At 37.3% G+C, this 20,273-nt stretch overlaps 1 protein-coding gene across 1 annotated transcript in view; it reads right to left on the bottom strand.

Moving 5' to 3' along the window:
• Positions 1 to 20,273, bottom strand: part of BRCA1 (BRCA1 DNA repair associated) — a 62,223-nt gene that overhangs the window by 19,028 nt on the left and 22,922 nt on the right. The window contains exons 4-10 of the mRNA XM_063113173.1: positions 19,595 to 19,734; positions 18,490 to 18,592; positions 17,364 to 17,409; positions 15,476 to 15,552; positions 14,737 to 14,850; positions 10,913 to 11,001; positions 3,549 to 3,717 (exon numbers count right to left, since the gene is read on the bottom strand). Of these exons, the coding sequence (XP_062969243.1) occupies positions 3,549 to 3,717; positions 10,913 to 11,001; positions 14,737 to 14,850; positions 15,476 to 15,552; positions 17,364 to 17,409; positions 18,490 to 18,592; positions 19,595 to 19,734 (738 nt within the window). The remainder of the gene's footprint in view (positions 1 to 3,548; positions 3,718 to 10,912; positions 11,002 to 14,736; positions 14,851 to 15,475; positions 15,553 to 17,363; positions 17,410 to 18,489; positions 18,593 to 19,594; positions 19,735 to 20,273) is intronic.

Raw genomic sequence — 20,273 nt, 5'->3', positions numbered from 1 at the left:
TAGTACATTCTTTTTACTTATTAGTTCCTCCAAATGTATTATTGTGCCACTGCCTTCCAGGAAGTGGCTTAAAGGTAGAAATATTTAAAAAGCAAAACCAAATAGTTAAAAAACAAATGTCTTGTATCCATTTAAAAGTCACAGATGACTAGAATTCATTTTGAGCTTTTATTGGAAAAGCTAAAATCCATAAATTGAGGCTAAAATTTAAACAAAGGGCTATATTAATTAAACTGTTTTTTAAAACGCTGGTTAGCCCTGGAGGGGGGTGGAAATAATCATTGATTTCCTGAGTTAATCTTCAAATGCATTATTTATAGTTTCCTTTATGCTTGTCTTTTTTAGACCTGTGAGTTTCTAAGAACACAATAACTCTGCTTGAAGCTACCCATGCTGAAAGTATGCAGGGTCTCTAACAAGGAATATAGGTACCACCACCCCCGCCCTGCCCCAACCCAATACAGGGTGATAATTGATAAAGGTAATGTGCTGCTTCCAAGGAATCATACCAGACAGACAGAATTAACCATCGGAAAGGTTTAAAAAAATGTGAAAGTCAGGGGAAAGTCTCAGACAAAAATACAGCTATTAAAAAGTCATTCCATCACAGAACATTTAGCATATTAATTCCTCTTTTCAGTACAACAGGCCTCAAGCTATGAAGAAAATAAGCTAACCTGACTTAACAGTCAATAACTCAACAGAACCTAAAAACAAAATAAAACAAAACAGACCAAAACATTTCTGCTCCTTTTTTGTTAATCCTCATTTCATTCTCTGAACAGCAAGCCTTATGATCTGATGATCTATTTGTTGGCTGGTTTAGGGAAGTATAAATGCAGGGATCCAGAGCCCAAGTTCCAGAACAGTACCATGGTCCCCCTTAATCATCCCTTCATCTGGATGTCTTAACATGCTACATTCCTCATGGTAGGGAGTATGGGCCAGACCATTTAATAAATTTACTGACTGCCTACTACACACTACGCATATATGTAAGGTATTAGGAAAAATCAAGGAAAACACACTGGGGAGGAAGGAAAGAGATATTTCAGAAAAGATAAACTATAAAATATAGAACCCATTATGAAACTCAGCTTTAAAAAGTGCATAACCCACCCACCTCAACTGATTCCGAAGTTCCAGGGGAGGAACCTAGGAATTTTTAACATGTGCTTCCAAGAATGAAATGTACTGCAGGACTGAAAAGCTCAGATGTGTCTGAAAATCACTTCCACCATAATGGGCTATGATCTCACGAATGCTAATATTTACTTTTTCAATTACAGGAGATCCAGGAGAAAACAAAACAAAACAAAAAACTAAGTGTCTGATGTGAAACAGCTTTATCTGCAGAGAGAGGTACACATAATTTATGAGGGGTAATTGTACACATTTGCACCCAAACATTACGCAGGCTTAGAAATGACCCTTAATAAAGAGTATGACAGATCTATGCTGAAGGGCAGGACACTGATGTAAAGACCCTAGAAAAAGGGCTTTCATCATCTTTCCAAATACTGGATCTTAAAAATAAAAAAAGATGGATCAAGGGTTTGGATCCCTGTACTGGCCAGCTGTCCTCTCAACCCCACTCTAAAGAAGATGGTGGAACCCAAATAAAGTCTAGACTTTCACTCAATAGTAAGGTACTAAAGTTGGTTTCTTAGTTTTGACAAAAGTGCCATGGTAATGTAAAATAACATTAGGGATAAACTGAAACTGGGTGAGGAGTATACAAGAACTCTGTATACTACCACTGCAACTTTTCTGTAAATATAAAATCATTCCAAAATAAAGTTTATTTTTAAAAATGTAATGAATACACCAGAAGGTAAACAATGCTCTTTTTCCCAGGATTAAGAAGTTAAGTTTCAGTTAGACTCACACTAATTTAAGGGGGAAAAAGGCTTAACACTTGAGTTGACATTAAGTTGATAAACATAATGTTTCAGAAATGAAGTCACAAAAGAAACTTTTTTTTTTTTTTTTAAAAAAAGATGACCGGTAAGGGGATCTTAACCCTTGACTTGGTGTTGTCAGCACCACGCTCAGCCAGTGAGCGAACCGGCCATCCGTATATGGGATCCAAACCCGGGGCCTTGGTGTTATCAGCACCGCACTCTCCCGAGTGAGCCATGGGCTGGCCCAAAAGAAACTTATTTTTGACAGCTGGCCAGTACAGGGATCCAAAGAAACATTTTATCTACAGATCTTCAGGAAAAACAAAACAAAACAAAACAAAAAACGACACACATACACCAAAGAAGAGATAGTAGATTTACACATATTGTCAAAGCTAGACAACAACATTTTATGTCTTGAGCATTAGAATTAAAAGACTAGTCTCTTTTTAGACTGAAAACAGTGAAAGCACCCCAAAGAAGAGAATTGTACTGGGGACAGCACTCTGCACTTCATTGTCTGGGAGATGAAATAAATAAAGATAGAGTTACAAAGAAAGCATTTAAGTAAATACACTTTGAAGCACTGCCATAGCAGCAGAGTTCCTAGCTTCTCATGCATGAGCTACTGTTTCTTCCTGAACATAAAAATACTGCAAGGCACACTTGGGGACCAAGGCCACTGTTCTGAATAATTAACAGACTCGTGTTCCTAGAAAGGCTGAAAGGAAGGCCTTAGGACTTCCACTAGGATTGTGGGAGGGGATGCCGAAGAAAGAACTTTAACACTAAGTTAGTAGGGTAGGGGATCACTGAGACATTGCTGAAGAGTACTTTGGGAGGGCGCACCATCCCTGCCTGTTCCTAAGTACCTAGCTTTCCATGTAGACCCCATGCCTAGCCTGTCTTCTAGTGCCTATGTGTTTGCCCCCATTTAAAAACCTGTTTGCTGGGCTGTCTCTCCAATTAAAAACTCAAATTTTCATCTCTTTCCTTCATCTATGTCACATTATTCCTCCACTCGGCGCTCACTTCATACAGGAAGTCAGCTCTGATCAACCCCACCTGCCTGGTTACTCCAATGGCTTCCTCTCAGAGGTCCATCTGGCCTTGTTGATAACTATAATATCATAAAGCACCTGACTCTGCCACATAATTGGGCTTTCTGTGGATTGAAGTGCTATTCCTGAGGTATAGAATGTCTTTTCCTATAAATCAGAAAGCACATTAAATAGGTCTTCATGATCTGACAGCAATGTTATAAGGAGTATGTCTGAATGTTTTTTCATAGATTTATGAAATTATGGGATTACCTATTGCCAATCTCCCCCATTATACTTAGCTTCCTAAGAGCAACAACTGTACTGTCTTACTTCCTATGGCTCCCCACAACATCTCCTCATTGTAGATGCTCAGTCAGATAATGAAATGACTGTCTTGGGTCCCTCTGAATGGTAAATTACCTGTGAGGTGACACTAAGGACCAAGCCTCCAAAATTACCCATGGTGTGACTCAGTAAATATGTGCTGGGCAAAGATCATAAAATTTTGGAGCTAGGTCCTCACTTTTCAGGAGATAAGGGCTTGCGGGGTGAGGGGGAAGAATTTTGCTTAAAATAACAGTGCTTGGCCAGTCTTACAAACCTTTTTCTGTGTCTTGTTCTGGATTTAGCAGGTCCTCAGGGACACAAGGGTCAGCTACAAGGGCGGAGGAGCTGTTAGAAGGCTGGCTCCTATGCCGCTCTAACACAGCTTCCAGGTCAGCCATTTCCTGTTGGATCTTTATCAGGTTACCTTGAATGGTATCCTTCTGCTGCAAAAACAGGAGATGACACCAAGAAAGTTATATACCTTGAGAAACTTGCCATATAGTGAAAATAAGTGACACCAATTAATTTTGGCACGGGAATTGAAATCACCTACTATGGAATTATAAATTCTGGCTGAATACCTTTAAATCCAACCATATTCATGCAATTAATGCCCATGAAATTATTGCAGAATGATGTTGGGGGGGATGTCTTTGTTGTGATGTTCTTTTGAGGTTGGTTATTTTCTTTTTAAGCTAGGGAGTGAAAAATTATTAAGGTACTGAAACACTATTGATATTTAAAATTAGCATGAATCTATTGATATTTTACACAGGCTGTGTTTCAAAAATCTGTTGATAATGTTGGTATTGTGAGACTCATAAAACATTTAGGTTAGTCCATATGAAAATGTGTGATTTGGGGCTGGCCGATTAGCTAACTTGGGAGAGCATGGTGCTGATAACACCAAGGTCAAGGGTTAGGATATCTGTACTGGCCAGCTGCCAAAAAATAAATTAATTATTTACATGAATCCCCAAACTGGCCAGCTGCCTTAATTAATTAATTTTTTAAAAAAAGTATGATTTTTAGACTGATGCATTGTCGAAAAAGCCTCTTCTTATGACATTTTAGAAAAACGCTATCGGTAATCCTGCCTAGAATACTGGCTCTTCCTTTTCTGGGATAATTTGAATCTCTAGTTTCTAGCAGGAAAAGCAATGAGCTAATTCATGAATTTATCTATTTGTTTAATTTAATTGACAGCTACTTACTGACCACCTATTATGTGCTAGGCATTGTCCTAGTGCTGGTGATACAGCCCTCGTGGTGCTGCTATTCTAGAAAGGGACAGGATACCTAGAGATCATCAGAGAGAAGGACCTGCTGGAGGGAAGGATCCAAGAGAAACAACCCTAAGAAAGCTTGTAAGGACAGTTATCGTTTTCAATTCAAGACAATGTATTCTTCTTGCTTAAGGGGCTCCTGTAGTTTATTGCTCTATTTTAAGAAGAAATATGATAAGTCTAAGGTATTTGATAAGCAAATAATTTAGGTATGTAAGGAGTTTTCCAAAATATACACTTCTTCATTATTTTTTTCCCCCCTCCATCTCTTGATTACTTTTAAAAGGAACATCAATGGTTGCCAGTAAGCTCATGGGTTGGGGGGCGGGGTGGGGAACACTGGTTGTTTTACCCTCCGCTTATTCTGATCCTTGAAAATGACTTTGTCCTCTACTAAAATCAAGCCATCTTCTTTCTCCTGCTTCACTGACTTCATACTTTTCAAGAGGTTTTTATGACAAGAAAATGTATTCCCAGTATCACAAAGGTTTCCACTGCTACCCTGAGACTGCTTTGCTGCCAATATCTACAGCAACACCATTGCCACCACGTGGTACCCATGAGAAGTTACATCACTAATCAAGCCAAGGCCTTGCCTCAGTAAACCTGGAATGAAATCATACAGATATCTGACCAATGCTGCACAAGTTGTATTAGTCACTACTGTCACAACCATCACATCTAACCTCTATGTAGCCATTAAATAGATCAGACAATCATAAAAAGTAGTAATGGGAGAATTAGAATTAGATAATCTTCCTTTGGGTCTTCCCAAAGGAATTAGTCACGCATTATTTAATGACAAGGATATGTTCTGAGAAATGCTTTATTGGGCAATTTTGTCACTGTGCAAACATCATAAAGTGTACTTACACAAATATGATAGCACAGCCTACTACACACCTAGGCTATATGGTGTAGCCTATGGCTCTGACCACTGTCATATATGTGGTCCATCATTGAGCAAAACATTGTTATGTGGTGCATGACTGTACTTTATAACTTAAGACAAATTCCCCTGCAGGCAATTGACCGAATACATAGGAGAGAACAAAACCAAATAGGTTACCAAGTCTTCTCAATTCTAATTTTTTTTTCTTATTAGAGCAGTTATTTTATTATATTATTGATAATTGTACATATGTCCTTCTGCTCCTGACAGATTGTTAAGCTCCTTGAGGAATCTTACTCATCTTTTTCTCTTCAGCCTCTTGCAGGGCACCTGGAATGTAGTAGGTTTCATGCTGTTTTATTTTATTTATTTAATTTTTTTTGGTTTAGTAGTGTTTTAAAGTACACTAAAAATATTTTTTGGTAGGTAACTGTTTTGGAGCTGTTGCTGAAAGTACTCTTTGCATAGGGTTAAGGCAGGCCTTTGTTAATTTCAGCTTTTGGGTGTTTATGGATTTTTCTAGTTACTACAAATGCAGGACTAGTATATGTACCCTTTTCTCTCAAGTGACTGTGGGTGCTTTTCCTTTAGACTACTTTGTTTCAAATGAACCATCTATGGGATTGTCATACTCAAATTGTGTGTTGTCTGATGCTCTTGTCAGCAGCTGCTAATAAAACATTTTGTGCTTCCTTTTTCTTAAATCATTCTGTAGTTCCTTTATTTTTATTGGATAGAATATAGCATAGTTTATGTATCTGTTAGACATTCGGTTATTTCCAGTTTCTTGCTGGTGCACATAAGCAAGAATTTTGGGTATATATCTGAGAGTGGTATATATTGAGTGGACATTGTTTGGATGAAATTTTAGGTGGTTATATACGTCAGACTTCTTAAAATTTCTGTGGGCTTGGTCATATTTTGATTACGTCCTTAGGTCTTTACTTTGTTAGGTGCTTTATTGCCATTTGCCCATAGGAACTGTGAGTATGAGTCGCTGAGGGCAGAGGCCTAATTTACTGATCTTCCATTCCCCATTACTTAGCACGTTTCCTGGTAGGCAGGAGGTACTTGTTTTCCTGAATGAGTTGAAAGATTTTCTTAAGCTTTGGGGAGCTCCTGTCCAACCACTATGAAAGTAATACTTTTTATCCTGCTTCTGGGACTAGGAAGAGTTGAATATGTTGATAAAGGTGGCCTCTAGGTAAAATTGGATTTCTGTTCCACTTAAGTGTTGATAATGTAGTCTGGTCCTGAACTGGGATGATGGACTCTCCAAGGCAAAAACTGGGAAGCAAGATGGTTTTTTGCTTTATTTTATAGTTTTCCCTTTGAAGATCTCTCAGGGGGCATCTATTTAGTACATATGACATAATCTGTATCCCTGTGGTTTAATAATTTAGTTTAACTCTAATTTTTTTTTCATTTATTTACTGAATGCCACCTATTATGTTGTTAATAAAATAGGCATAGTCCTTGCTGTTACAGAGTAAGTTTTGGTCCAGTAAGGCAGTGAGACATTGAACAGCTAATTATAAGTGAGTGTGTGGAGTTTAAGTAAGGGGAGCTGTGGGGATGGAGTAACCTAACCTCAGGGAAACAGTTCCCTGGGAATAACCCTTAAACCAATACTTGGAGGATAAGTTGGAATGAACCTTGTACATTGGGATGATCAACTTTTATATGAGGGTACTTCAGAAAGTTTGTTGAAAAATAGAATTAATAGATAATACAAATCTTTCCACGAACATTTCGAAGTACTTTGTATGCATATAGATAGCTAATAATCATAGTACAGTGAAAAATGGAGAACGATTTAATTGCTTTGCTCTTTCAGATAAATAGCCAATGTCTCTGTTCTCGATTCTAATTCTGAAGTGTTCCTTTAATCACTCTTCTATTCTATCCCCACTACGCTACTGTGATCTCTACTTTTAATACAGCCACATCACAGCAGAAGTTCCCTAAGTCACACTTATCATGTCTCTTTCTTCCATAAGGGCCTTGGTGTTATACCAATGCTCAGATAATAAGTTAATACTTTCTGAACACTACATAATTGTTATTCATTATTGCCCTCGGGATAAAGTCCAAATCCCTAAGCACAGCATTCAAAAGGCCCTTTTCTTCCTGATCTTATCTCTTATTTCTTCCCAACACCCCCATATGCCCTGTTTTCCAGTGACATAAGGCAACTTTGTGTCTCCTGGGCATTCCATGCCTCTGTGCTTTTGCCAGAATTGCTGCTTCTCCTTTTTTCCCACATGGAAAAATTCTTTTCATCTTTCAAGGCCCAGCTCAAATGTCTCCTTTGGAAGTCCCCATCAGTAATGTTTCCTATCAGGAACAGATGATCCCTCACTACTTAGTTTATACTGCTAATGCATTAGTATACCCAAGTGGACCTGACCTCTGTGATGGAGGAATCTTCCCTTAATCATTTTTGTCTCTGCAATCCCTAGGAGGCAGTAAGTTCTTAGGTTTAATGCAGAAATTAATGAATGAATATAGTTAATCAGTATTCTATAAAAAAAACAGATACTAATGATACCAAATTAGGAATTCTCTATCTCCTACATACTTCTTGGTTCTGTATAAACAGAAGGGAAAGATACTACTTCATTCATTTTTCCTGTCTTTGCTACTTCAGATTTAAGTTAGTCTGAAATCTGACTTCAGCTTTGTTTTTGGCAGATGCTTGATGAAAACACTTTGCAAAATGAATCCTGAACAAATGGATATATCTCTGGGAATAAGATCAGGGGTTCAAAAACCAAGGAGGTAGTATGTTAAGTGTCAAATATAATACAGTATGGCTAAGACAGATGGAATCAGAAAAACTGGAACCTAAAATTTTAAAACACAAGGGACAGAATTAGGTGACAGGCATACAGACAGCCCCAAATCCACATCCAGAAAAGATCATAGGAATTGCAGAGAAAAGGACTCCTAATTCTTTTAATCAATTAAGTCACCATGGCAATCCTGCGGAAGTGGAAAATATTAGACACAACTCAGGTACAGAACAGACAGTCATCTAAAAGGTTTCTTCCTGACTCCAATGGGCTTCAGGTCTAGAGGGATTTGCTCTGTACAGAGAATGTGCAGTAGAAGACAAGCCCTCTTTATCTGTAGTCCTCACAGTAACACTTTAGAAGACTTTAAAACTGGATGCTACTAGGGCTGGCCCGTGGCTCACTCAGGAGAGTGCTGTGCTGCTAACACCAGGGCCACGGGTTTGGATCCTATATAGGGATGGCCAGTTCGCTCACTGGCTGAGCGTGGTGCTGACAACACCAAGCCGAGGGTTAAGATCCCCTTACCAGTCATCTTTTAGAAAAAACAAAACAAAATAAAAACAAAAACAAAAAAAACCTGGATGCTACTCAGTCTTGGCAAAGGTACAGGAAAATGGGAACTATCAAACACCATTGGTTTAATCTTCCTAAGAAACAATTTAACAATGTGTATCAAAGACCAAAACTCCAGTCCCAGCAATTTATAACAAGGAAATCATCAGGGCAAATATTTAGCTACCAGGATGTCTGCTATAGTGCTGTACATAATAGCAAACTGCCTCTTACCCTGAAACCCTCAACATTCAGCAACAGGGCGAACAAATCATGATTCACCCAAAGAATAGAATCCTCTATAGTAACTAAAAATAAAGTCATTGAAGAATTTTAATGACACAGTAAAAGCTGGATTACAATATAAGTATGTAGGGTATTATCTAAATATTTCTTAAACATAAGGTATACACGAATACCCCTGTGCACACACAAAAAGAAGACTAAAAGGATATACACCAATAATAATAGTAACCACTTCCGGATAACTCATAAAATTTAATTAATTTACCATTTTAAACATTTTAAAGCATATAGCTCAGTGGCATTAAGTACTTTCACACTGTTGTGTAATCATCATCTCCAGAAGTTTTTCATCATCCCAAACTGAAAACTGTACCCATCAAACAATAACTCCTTATTTCCCTGCCCCAAGTCCCTGGTAACCACTATTCTATGTTCTGTCTCTATGAATTTGACTATTCTAGGTACCTCATATAGGTGGAAAAATAGAGTATTTGTCCTTTGGTGTCTGGCTTATTTCATTTAACATAATATTTCCAAGGTTCATACATGGATGATTTTTGTTTAACTGTATTTTCTAAGACTCCTATGATGCACATGTATAACTTTATAAGAATATCAGGCTTTTCTGAATTTCATCTAATCTGGCACTTTAGGAAGTTCAGAAAAAAAATATCATTTACTTGGTGGTAGCTAAAAATGTATTTAAGATTTAGATGGGAAAAAGAAGCCATGGCAGGATGAATCAAGGGAGTCTAGACAGCTCCATTTTAAGAATGTGCCTATCACATTTCAGAGAAGGTAGGCAAATTGCCTATGGTCACACAGCCAGGTACAGAACTCTCAACAATATTATCACCAGCAATTGCTGTGTGTGTATTCCATATAGGACCCTGTGATGGGAATACAAAGAGGTAACAGTAAAAAGTTGTCAATCTAGTAAGAGACGAGTACATGAAAAAATAAGCTGAGATCAGTCTGAATTTTTGAATATGAGAACTTGGAAAATTCTGGTGCTATTGCTACAAAACAGAAATTAAGGAGAGGGGCTGGCCAGTTAACTCGGTTGCTTAGAGCGTGGTGCTGATAACACCAAGGTCCAAGGTTTGATCCCTGTACCAGCCAGCCGCCAAAAGAAAACCCAGACAATCAAAAATTAGAAGACAGAGTCAGGTTCTTTGAGGAAGATGATATTAATTTTTAAATACTAAGATAGAGAATACTTTTTCTAAGAGACTATTCTGCCCAGAATACAGAAACACTTTAAAAAAAAATTTTTTTTTCTTTTTTCTTTTCTGAGTATAGAAACATTCACATTACTTAATGTGGTAGAGATGATAAAGCTGTTATCCTCTTCATAAGTAAATTATTGGCCTTGACCACTAGGTCCAGGAAGTAAAATTGTATACTTTCTTTTTAAAGAAAAAAGATTACTATCAGCACTAAAGAACAATTAGTAGATTAAAAAAGAAAAAAACAAAGAAATATCCACAAAATAGTGAATGGGTGGATGGTCTCTAATAGAAAGAGAACCAATTTGTTACCAAGAATAAACACACCCCTGTCTTGATACAAGAGTGCTTTCATATATGTTTTTGCTATAGGGCAAATGGGTTTTGAAGGTTTAGTTTATTCACTAAATTCAATATTTAGTGTTCTGCAGTGAGCTAGATGGTGTGTGTGCAAGAAATAAAAGATAGTGTGAGTTCCACTGAGGTGCTTACAATCTAATTTGAGGTCACAAGGCACCACACCCAACTGTTAAGCCATTAAATCAAAGGGATGATGTCAGCAAATCTAAGAATGTGGGATACATACCACTGAATGCAAAGGACACCATACACCCATATCCACACATGCTTTTTACCTGTGTGGATAAAATATCGCTCTGAGAGGACAGCCCTGAGTAGTCTTCAGAGAGGATTGTTTCACTCTCGTCCCCAGATGCTGCTGCACCTTAAATGATAAAAAAAAGAGGTTCAGATGTAAAAGCAGATTGTAAATGCTGCAACTTTCTGTATGTTTCTTCCCATTGGCAGTAGTGGTTTCACTTTCATGTCACACAAAATGATTAAACTCTTTGCTCTGGGACACTGGAATTTCCTATTAGAAATCCTAACAATGAAAACCAGAAGCAAGTCCACCAACTATTAGGACATTAAATCTCTCATTTAGAGAAGACGTCCTAGCTGGGTGAATGACTTTTGACCTTAAGGAAAAGCACCTTAGGATAAACCTGCTTCAAGTTTAAGAATTACTTTAACTGTATGTGGAAACTCATAAAATGTGCTTCCGAAAAGGCATAACCATTTAGCTCATTTCTATAAAAGAGACTGGGCAAACACAAAAACCTGGTTCCAATACCTAAGTTTGAATCCACACTCTGTTCTTCTTCGTGATTATATTCTTCCAAGGCAGTTTCCCTTTCTTCATCATCTGAAACCAATTCCTTGTCACTCAGAACAACTTCCTGGTTTTCAGACTCATGCCTTACACGTTTGGAAGGAGGATCAAACATCAAGAAGGGATCCTGGGTGTTTGTATTTGTAGCCAGGTCTTCTACTGCACTGTATTGTGATGAAAACAAGCTACTAGAACATTTTGCTTCTTCATTAAGGTGATGTTCCTGGGATGCCTCTGCCAGTATTACCTGGTTACTGCAGTCATTGGAGCTATTCTTCAATGATACTAGGTTATCCTCTGTTTTCTTAGGTAGATACTCTGTGGCAACAGCACTATGTCTGATGGATTGAGAAGGTATATTGGTTACTTTACCAAATAATAAGTGTTGGAAGCAGGGAAGCTCTTCATCCTCACTAGATACGTTCTCTTCAGAAGACTCTAATTTCCTGGCTCCTCTTTGGTGACCCTGAGCCAAACATGTTTGGGCAAAAGGGCTAGGGCTCCTGCCTAACTCTCCTCTCTGGACACTTTTGCTAAAAACAGCAGATCTTTCCTTACTGTCACTTTCAGCAAAGCTGGTATTTTCCTTTATCTCATCACCATCTAACAGGTCATCAGGTGTCTCAGAACAAACCTGGGAAACATGACTACTTTCCATAGGTTGTTCGAGGTTATGTGAAATTAGGCACGGAGACAGATCTGTACTAACAGCTTGAGCTATTCCTTCATTTTCTTCTTGCCTTATTTCAGGATGCTTACAATTACTTAAAGGAAGATTTTGCTTGTAAACTTCAGGTTGCATGAGGCCTAATCTAAGCATAGCACTTAATTTAGGTCCTCTGTTGCTACCTAGTTCTACTTGAATGTTTTCACCACTGGAACCTACTTCATTAATACTGGAGCCTACTTCATTAGTACTGGAACCTACTTCATTAATACTGCTTGAGCTGGCCTCTTTAGAAGCACTTTCTCTAACGTTATTTTGGCTAATTGTGTTCACTGTACTTTGAATGATTCTCTTGTTTGCCACTGCTCTTTCAGGTGACACTGAATGTTCCTCAAACCTTTCCTCTGACAGGTTCTTCTTACATTTAGTTTTAACAGATGACCTGATGGGGGAAAGTGATGACATATGACATGAGTTTTGTAAAATTCTGTGTTTATTTGCAGTAATGAGTTCAGTTTCATTGCCTCTGAACTGAGATGATGAACAATGCCTAGAGACTCGTTTAATGCTAAATTTGGCATAATCACCTGGCTTCTTATCATTCTGACAAACAACAGAAAAACCCACAGTGGTATTAACTGCCTGTATGTGCTTGATTTTAGACTCTTTATTTCCCTCATTTTCTTCTTTTTGTTCACATTCAGGAGTGACTTTTGGACTTTGTTTCCTTAACGACCTGGAGTAGGCATAGACTGTTGCACACTCCTTTTCTGGATTTCCTGGATTTGAAAAGAGAGCAAATGACTGACGTTTTGAAACCTTGAATATATTCTGTAAATATTGAGTATCAAGTTCACTCTCTTCCATTTCTATGCTTGTCTTCTGAATGTGGTCAACTCCACATCTCAATGGATCCTTAAAACCCTCTGTGTCATTTCTAGTACCTTTAGGACAACCATGGATAAGTTCTTTGGGGTTTTCAGTTGCTGCACACTGACTTGCATGTTGATTTGGTGCTGTTTTTGCCTTCCCTAGTATGTTAGCTTCTAATATTGAGATACTGTCTTGAGTGCCATAATCAGTATCAGGTACTAATGAAATACTGGTACTCTCTACAGATCTTTCAGTTTGCAAACCCTTCTCCCCACTTAACACCAAATCTTTGGGGTCTTTGGCACTGTTAGACACATGAATTGTTTCTAGGTTCTCTTCTATTTCTTCTCTTTGAAGGCTAGGATCGATAAATTCTTGAAGTTTATTAGAACTTGAACAGTTAGCAAAAAAAACAGGTATGTTTGTTAACTGCAGTTCTGGGAAAGCATTACTGGAATGTCTTCTACTTGTTTGTTCATTTGGCTTGTTACTCTTCTTGGCTCCAGTTGCAGGTTCCTTATTTTCCATGAGTTGAAGCTTTCTGCTGTGCCTGACTGGCATTTGGCTGGAATTTTTTTTCTCTATTTCTTCACTGCTAGAACAACTATCAATTTGTAATTCAGTATAATTAGGTGGGCTTGGATTTCTATTGACTACTAGTTCAAGTGCATGAATATGCCTAGTAGAGGACATCTTCCTCAGCCTATTCTTCTTAGATGGTTTTGAATTGTGGATATTTAATTCTAATTCCATATTGCTTATACTGCTGCTTATAGGTTCAGCTTTAGTTCTGAAAGCAGATTCTTTTTCCAATGATTCTGTTGGGTTAGCATTTTTCTCTTTCTGAACATAATCATCCTTTGTTTCATTCTCATGACCACTATTAATAATATTCATCACTTGACCATTCTGTTCCATTTGGTCAATTCCCTGATTTATCTTTTCAGGAGTTTTTTGAACAACTGCCAAGTCTGCTTTCTTGATAAAATCCTCAGGATGAAGGCCTGATGTGGTTCTCCTTTTACGCTTTAACTTATTTGTGAGGGGACGCTCTTGTGTTATCTGTGGTTCTGTAACAAATGCTCCTATAATTAGATCTTCACTTACGTGGCTCAAGTTAGGGAGGCTTGTCTTCCTCTGATAGGTTTTCCCAAATATTTTATCTTTGATATTACTCTCTACTGGTCTGGAGTGGATTCTTTCACTTTTACATATTAAAGCATCATGAGGATCACTGGCCATTAGGTCAACTTTCTCTGAAGAATCAGAATATCCATCTACATCATTTGGAACTTCCAATGCACCAGCTACTTTGGCATTTGATTCAGACCCCCTGTCACGTGAGTCATCAGAAGCTAAAATTTCATTACTTCTGGAAAACCACTCATTAACTTTCTGAATGCTGCTCTTTAGTGTTATCCAAGGAACATCTTGGGTATCTCTAGGACTCTCAGGGTATGGAGGTTTCTGCATATTTCGTTCTTTTCTCCCATACTGGGAATCAGCATTTAGATCTATCTTTTTCTCTGTGCTGGGAGTCTGCCTATCATTACATGTTTCCTTACTTTCAGCCCATCTGCTTTCCTGGCTCCTTGCTAAGCCAGGCTGTTTGCTTTTATTACAGGATTCAGTCTTTTCTACATTCATTCTGTCTTTAGTGCGTAATAAACTGCTGTTCTCATGCTGTAATGAGCTGGCATGAGTATTTGTGCCACATGGCTCCACATGCAAGTTTGAAACAGAACTACCCTGATACTTTTCTGGATGCCTCTCAGTTGCACGCTTCTCAATCGTGTTCAAATCTTTATCACAGGATTGATGATGTTCAATATTAGTTATGTCCTCAGAAAACTCACAAGCAGCTGAAAATATACGAAATAACAAGGTGCTTAAAAACTGAATTATCATGAAAAAATATATACTTTATATAACTTCAGGGTGGATATCAAGCAACTGGTTATTTTTAGAAAAACTAACTTCATAAACTATCAAATATACTGAAGATATAGCTCATATTCTTTAATTTATATTTACTTAGGTTCTCATTATTTCCACTCAAGATAATTAAAATTTTAATTTCAGAATTTTCCCTATGCATAAACCACACCTCCTATTTCCCTAACCTCTATGAGTGAATTAAAAGCACACTGTTTGGTCATTGGACACATAGTATTCTTTAGATCTACAGACTCATACTCCCTATATTTAAAAACCAGTGGGCAAAAGATGGAATACAAATGCATTAATTAAAAGTAAAGGGCAACAACCAGGTATGTAGGGTACTATTATAATCACATCAGTCTAGTACCATTAAAATATATCAGGCTGTACTGTATCATGACATCTGAGAAAGAATGATATTCTAACTCTGCCAAGAGATTTCTGAATTATAAATGTCCCAAATGGTCTTAAGAATAATCTAATTACAGTACTGTATCTACCCACCCTCTCTTCAGTGCCTGTTAAGTTGGGAAGACTTGCCATTACCCTTTTTTGCAGAATCCAAACTGGCTTCATCCCTGGCTCCTTGAGGGGTAATCTGTAACAATTCTTGGTTTCCCACACTACAGGGAAAGAGAGAAGCCCTAATGAGGAACACTAGTTATATGCTCACAGAACTGTCAAATAAGCAAGAGCAAATATTTTAGCTCCTCCAGGTAGGGTTGTAGTAAGCTAACCAATCTGATTCACTTCTTGTTTTATTTTTTTTGGCACCTGGCCAGTCCACGAATCCAAACCTTTGACCTTGGTGTTATTAGTACCATGCTCTAACCAAGTGAGCTAACTGGTCAACCCCCATTCACTTCTTGAAATCTGCTCTATCCTTTAGTAACTTATAGTGGAAATGGAATGGTCAAAGACAGAGGACACAGTCACAAAAATCAGAGCAGTAGTGTAGAACCTTGCTTTATGGACATGCAAATGGGAGCCAAAATTTAAATGAAAGCCAAAAGATAGTTTTAAAAAATGCTTAAATGTTCTCATTCAGAGCCAGTTAGCTCACATGGTTAGTGCATGGTGTTGGTAATACCAGGGTCAAGGGCTCGGATCCCTGTACCTGCCAGCTGCCCCCCCCAAAAAAGTTCTCATTCATATGTGGAAGCTAAAAAAAAAGCTGGTCTCATAGAAATAGAGAGTAAGAATAGTGGTTGCTAGAAGCTGGGAATGGTAGGGAGGAGAACAGGATAGGGAAATGTTGCTTAATGGGTAAAAATTTATAGTTAGATAGGAGGAGTAAGTTCTATTGTTCTATAGCACAGTACGATGACTCTAGTTAATAATTTATTGTAGATTTCAAAATAGCTAGACGAGAGGATTTTGAATGTTCCTAACACAAGAAATTATAAACGAGGTGATGGATATCTCAATTACACTGATTTGATCATTATACTTTGTACGCATGTATCAAAATATCACACATACCCCATAGATATGTACAATCATCATGTATTAATTAAAAATAACATTCAAAAAATGCTTAAAAGTATATCCTAATGAGAAGGCAGAAGCAAAGATAGCTAAACAAAGGGAGCATTAGGATGGAGCAGACATCCCAATAGAATGCAAAGACCACTACCTTGCTACACTGCCTTCTGTGCTTCTTTTCAGGTTAAAAACCACTTCTTTTTTTTTAGGACTGGCTCATGGCTCACTTGGGAGAGTGTGGTGCTGATAACACCAAGGCCATGGCTTCGGATCCCTATTTAGGGATGGCTGGTTGGCACACTTAGGAGAGCATGGTGACACCAAGTCAAGGGTTAAGATCCCCTTACCAGTCATCTTTTTAAAAACAAACAAACAAAAAACTCACTTCTTTTTAATTGTGAGATTAGGAAAAAGTCATTGGTAAACAAAACTGATTGACAATGACAGCAACATAGTTCAGACCTGCTATTACATATCTTAGGGTCAAGCAATAATTCCTTAGGAAAGCAATCTGGCAGGTAACCCAGTTGGGAGCTTCTTGTAGGTTACTGCATAATTTATGGAGACAAAACTGGAGAAATGGGTGGAATTAAAAATCAGAGGAAAGAAAGTTGAAAATGGAGTCCTCTAATATTTTCATCAGCCACAATTTCTACTGTGTCAATACTATTGTATATGAGGAACTCAGCTAGAGAATAACCATCTGCTAGAAGCAAGTGTGTGTAGGGTTCTACTGTAATCCTAAACTCCTTTGGACATTACTAAGAAATAAGTAAATCAAACAAGCAAACAAAAAGGGTATTTCCTCAGTTATAAAATGAGAGGATTAAACTAGATGATATCTAAGATTTCTTCCAATACCACGATTCTAATCTAGAGAAATACCATCTTTAATATTAACTAAATATGAAAATACCAGCTTCACAGACAAAAGCTTTCTCTGACATACCTGCAATGACTTGCCTTATTAACTGTATCTTCAGAAGAATCAGATCCTAAAAAAATTCCCCCCAAAAAACAAATCAGCAAAAGGTTTTTTATTAAGAGTTAAACTCAACAAAAGTACTTGTTGCAAAACAGATACTCCTGGTCTAAAATACTTACTGAGCACCCATTATGTGGCAGGCACAAGAACAGATATGTCGGGCAATACAGAGAAGTAGTTAAAAGCACAGGTTCTGAAGCCCAACTTCCCAGGTATGAATCATGGCTCTGCCACTTACTAGCTTTACTACCTTGGCAAAATTTCTTTCTTTTTTTAAAATTTGGCAGCTGGCCAGTACTGGGATCAGAATCTGCGACCTTGGTATTACCAGCACCATGCTCTCCCAAGTGAGCTAATTGGCCAGCCCCGATAGCAAAATTTCTTAACCTCTCTACACCTTAATTTCCTCATCTGTAAAATAAGTATAATAGTAACAGCCTCCAAGGTTTGTCCTGCACCTTAAATGAGTTATACAAGAAAAGCACAACAGTCCCTGGAATATAGCTAAGTGCTCCTAAATATTAACTAATACAATTATTTTGATTATTTTTAAGACGTAATACCTGTTGCCCAGGAATTTATGATCTTAAGGAGAGGAAAGACATAAAAGAGGTAATTTCAGTAAAATTTAGTATTACAGTAAACATACAGTAGTGCTCGGGAGCTGAAGAGGGCCACCCTTTCCAACTATAAATATATTCTAAAACATTGGCAATTAGAGAGATCTGTTTTAACTCTGAGTTCAGCTGTTCTAAAAAGTCTTCCTAATCTAGTACAGTTTGTCTTGGAGCCCTCTAAATGCTGTAGCAACCCATCATGTTCTTTTTTATCGCTACTCTCCATCTTTCCAAAAATATTTATACATATTTAAAAACAAGACATCCATTCTTTTGCCTCCTTTATAAAGTTCTTCAAGGTAAGAACTCTATCTTTTATGTTATTTATAACTCACCATAGGGCTCATAAAATTATTTTATTTTCATTTCCCAAAGCTCCCTGCCACATATATAAATTATGACCAAGGCTTTTGGCAAAACTGTACGCAATCCAGCAACTATTATTCTAAACTTACATAATCTGAGACCCTTACCCAATTCAATGTAGACAGACTTATTTTGAGGTTGTATCTGCTGCTTTGTCCTCAGAGATCGCACACTTCCAAGCTTAGAGAGATGGACACTAAGATCAGTTTCCTGCTAAGAAATACAGTGTAAAGAATAGTCAACCAACTGTTGGCCAGTTCTGTGCTTTTTTTTCCTGAAGAGAAACTTGAGACCATGGACAAAACACAATAACCATCAGTTAGCTAAAATTTATGACACCTAGAAAAATCACTAAAAAACTACACACTAAAATGTCTGGGTTATGTGTGATTTGAATATTTCCGCCTCTTTCTGTTGTTTTAAACTTTTCCAAACTAATTATGTATTACTTGTGTAAATTTTTTTAAGTATTAAAATAGCATATGTTGAAGCTGATGCTTGACATACATTTCCAATCACATCTGATAACAGGGCTGGCAACTAAGATAAAATAAATTTTTAAAAAGGATAAATGACAATGAAACCTCAGTATTCCTAAGAACATTTAGTAAGGGAAAGAATACTTAAAAGCCCAATCTTACTTCAATAAATCTTTTCTTCTTCCTTTCCAGCCCCTCTAAGTTTACTGAAAAATGAAAGCTGCTATAATGAGAACTATTTTTTTTTTTTTTGGTGGCTGGCTAGTATGGGGATCCAAACCTTTGTCTTTGGTGTTACAAGGCTGCACTCTAACAAATAGAGCTAACCCGCCAGCCCAAGAACTATTATTTTTAAGATCTCCATTATCCATTCACATATAAGTAACAACAGAGCAAATCACTGAGTTTTCTTTGACAATTATACCTTTTAAAGTTGAAGTAATTTTCAAATGCTTAAAAAGATCAGTAACTTTGTGGCTATTTTTGACAAGCATCAGAGCAGATAAAGCTCCAAAGTGGGGAAAAGGCCTAAAAGGTCTCTCTTGACCACACTGGGTATCCTGACCTTTGAACTCAAACGGATTCGAACATTCATCTAACCACTTAATTTACCATCTTCCCTTCTTTACTGACTTTTTATATAAATCCATGAGCATCTAGCAACTTATTACCTTTTACTAATTTATAATGCTCTGTAAAGAGATGTTGCCAGAATAAACAAAAATGGCTTTACCAAGATAGGATTTTCGGGTTCAGTCTGTCGAAGTCTTTTGGTACGGTTTCGGTAGCCCATACTTTGGATAATAGAAAATTCCTCCTTTAGATGTTCAGGAGAGTTATTTCCCTTTTTTGAAAAGTTGTAACTGTTTGCAACTGTGAATTACAACAGAACATTATTTTTGTAGTTAGGAAAAAATGTATTAACTGTAATCAAAGAAACCAAGAGAAATCCTGTGTATGCTTTGTGGTTACCCATACATTAAGGTTACCTATAACTTTTTTAAAAGTCAACTTTGGAAATTCTATTCCTAGAAAACAAACACAGAGACGATCAAAGTTATTTCTACTCCTTTTTTTCCAACTCAATACTAATGAATTTGCCCACTAATATCATATTTTACTAAGTCCAAGACACCAGCAATTGTAACATGCACCATTGTTTTCTGTACCACTAAGAAAAGCACACTAAATTAAACAATGACACACCATCAATAGTAAAATACTCCCAATTTCTGAGATGTTAAGATGTGAAAAATGTGCATCTTAGGATTAATAAAATAAGGAATGAGACGAATGGAAGTGATTTAAAAAAAAGATTACAGATACAGAGCTAAAATTAACCTAGACCAAAAGAACTTATCACATATTCATAGAAAATAGTTGTGCAAACTTCCTGAGTTTTTATGGACAGC

This window comes from Cynocephalus volans, chromosome 10 (assembly GCF_027409185.1).
Source record: "Cynocephalus volans isolate mCynVol1 chromosome 10, mCynVol1.pri, whole genome shotgun sequence".
Lineage (NCBI taxonomy): Eukaryota > Metazoa > Chordata > Mammalia > Dermoptera > Cynocephalidae > Cynocephalus > Cynocephalus volans.
The sequence above is the reverse complement of the archived record's forward strand: the minus strand, read 5'-3'. Positions and strand labels throughout refer to the sequence as shown.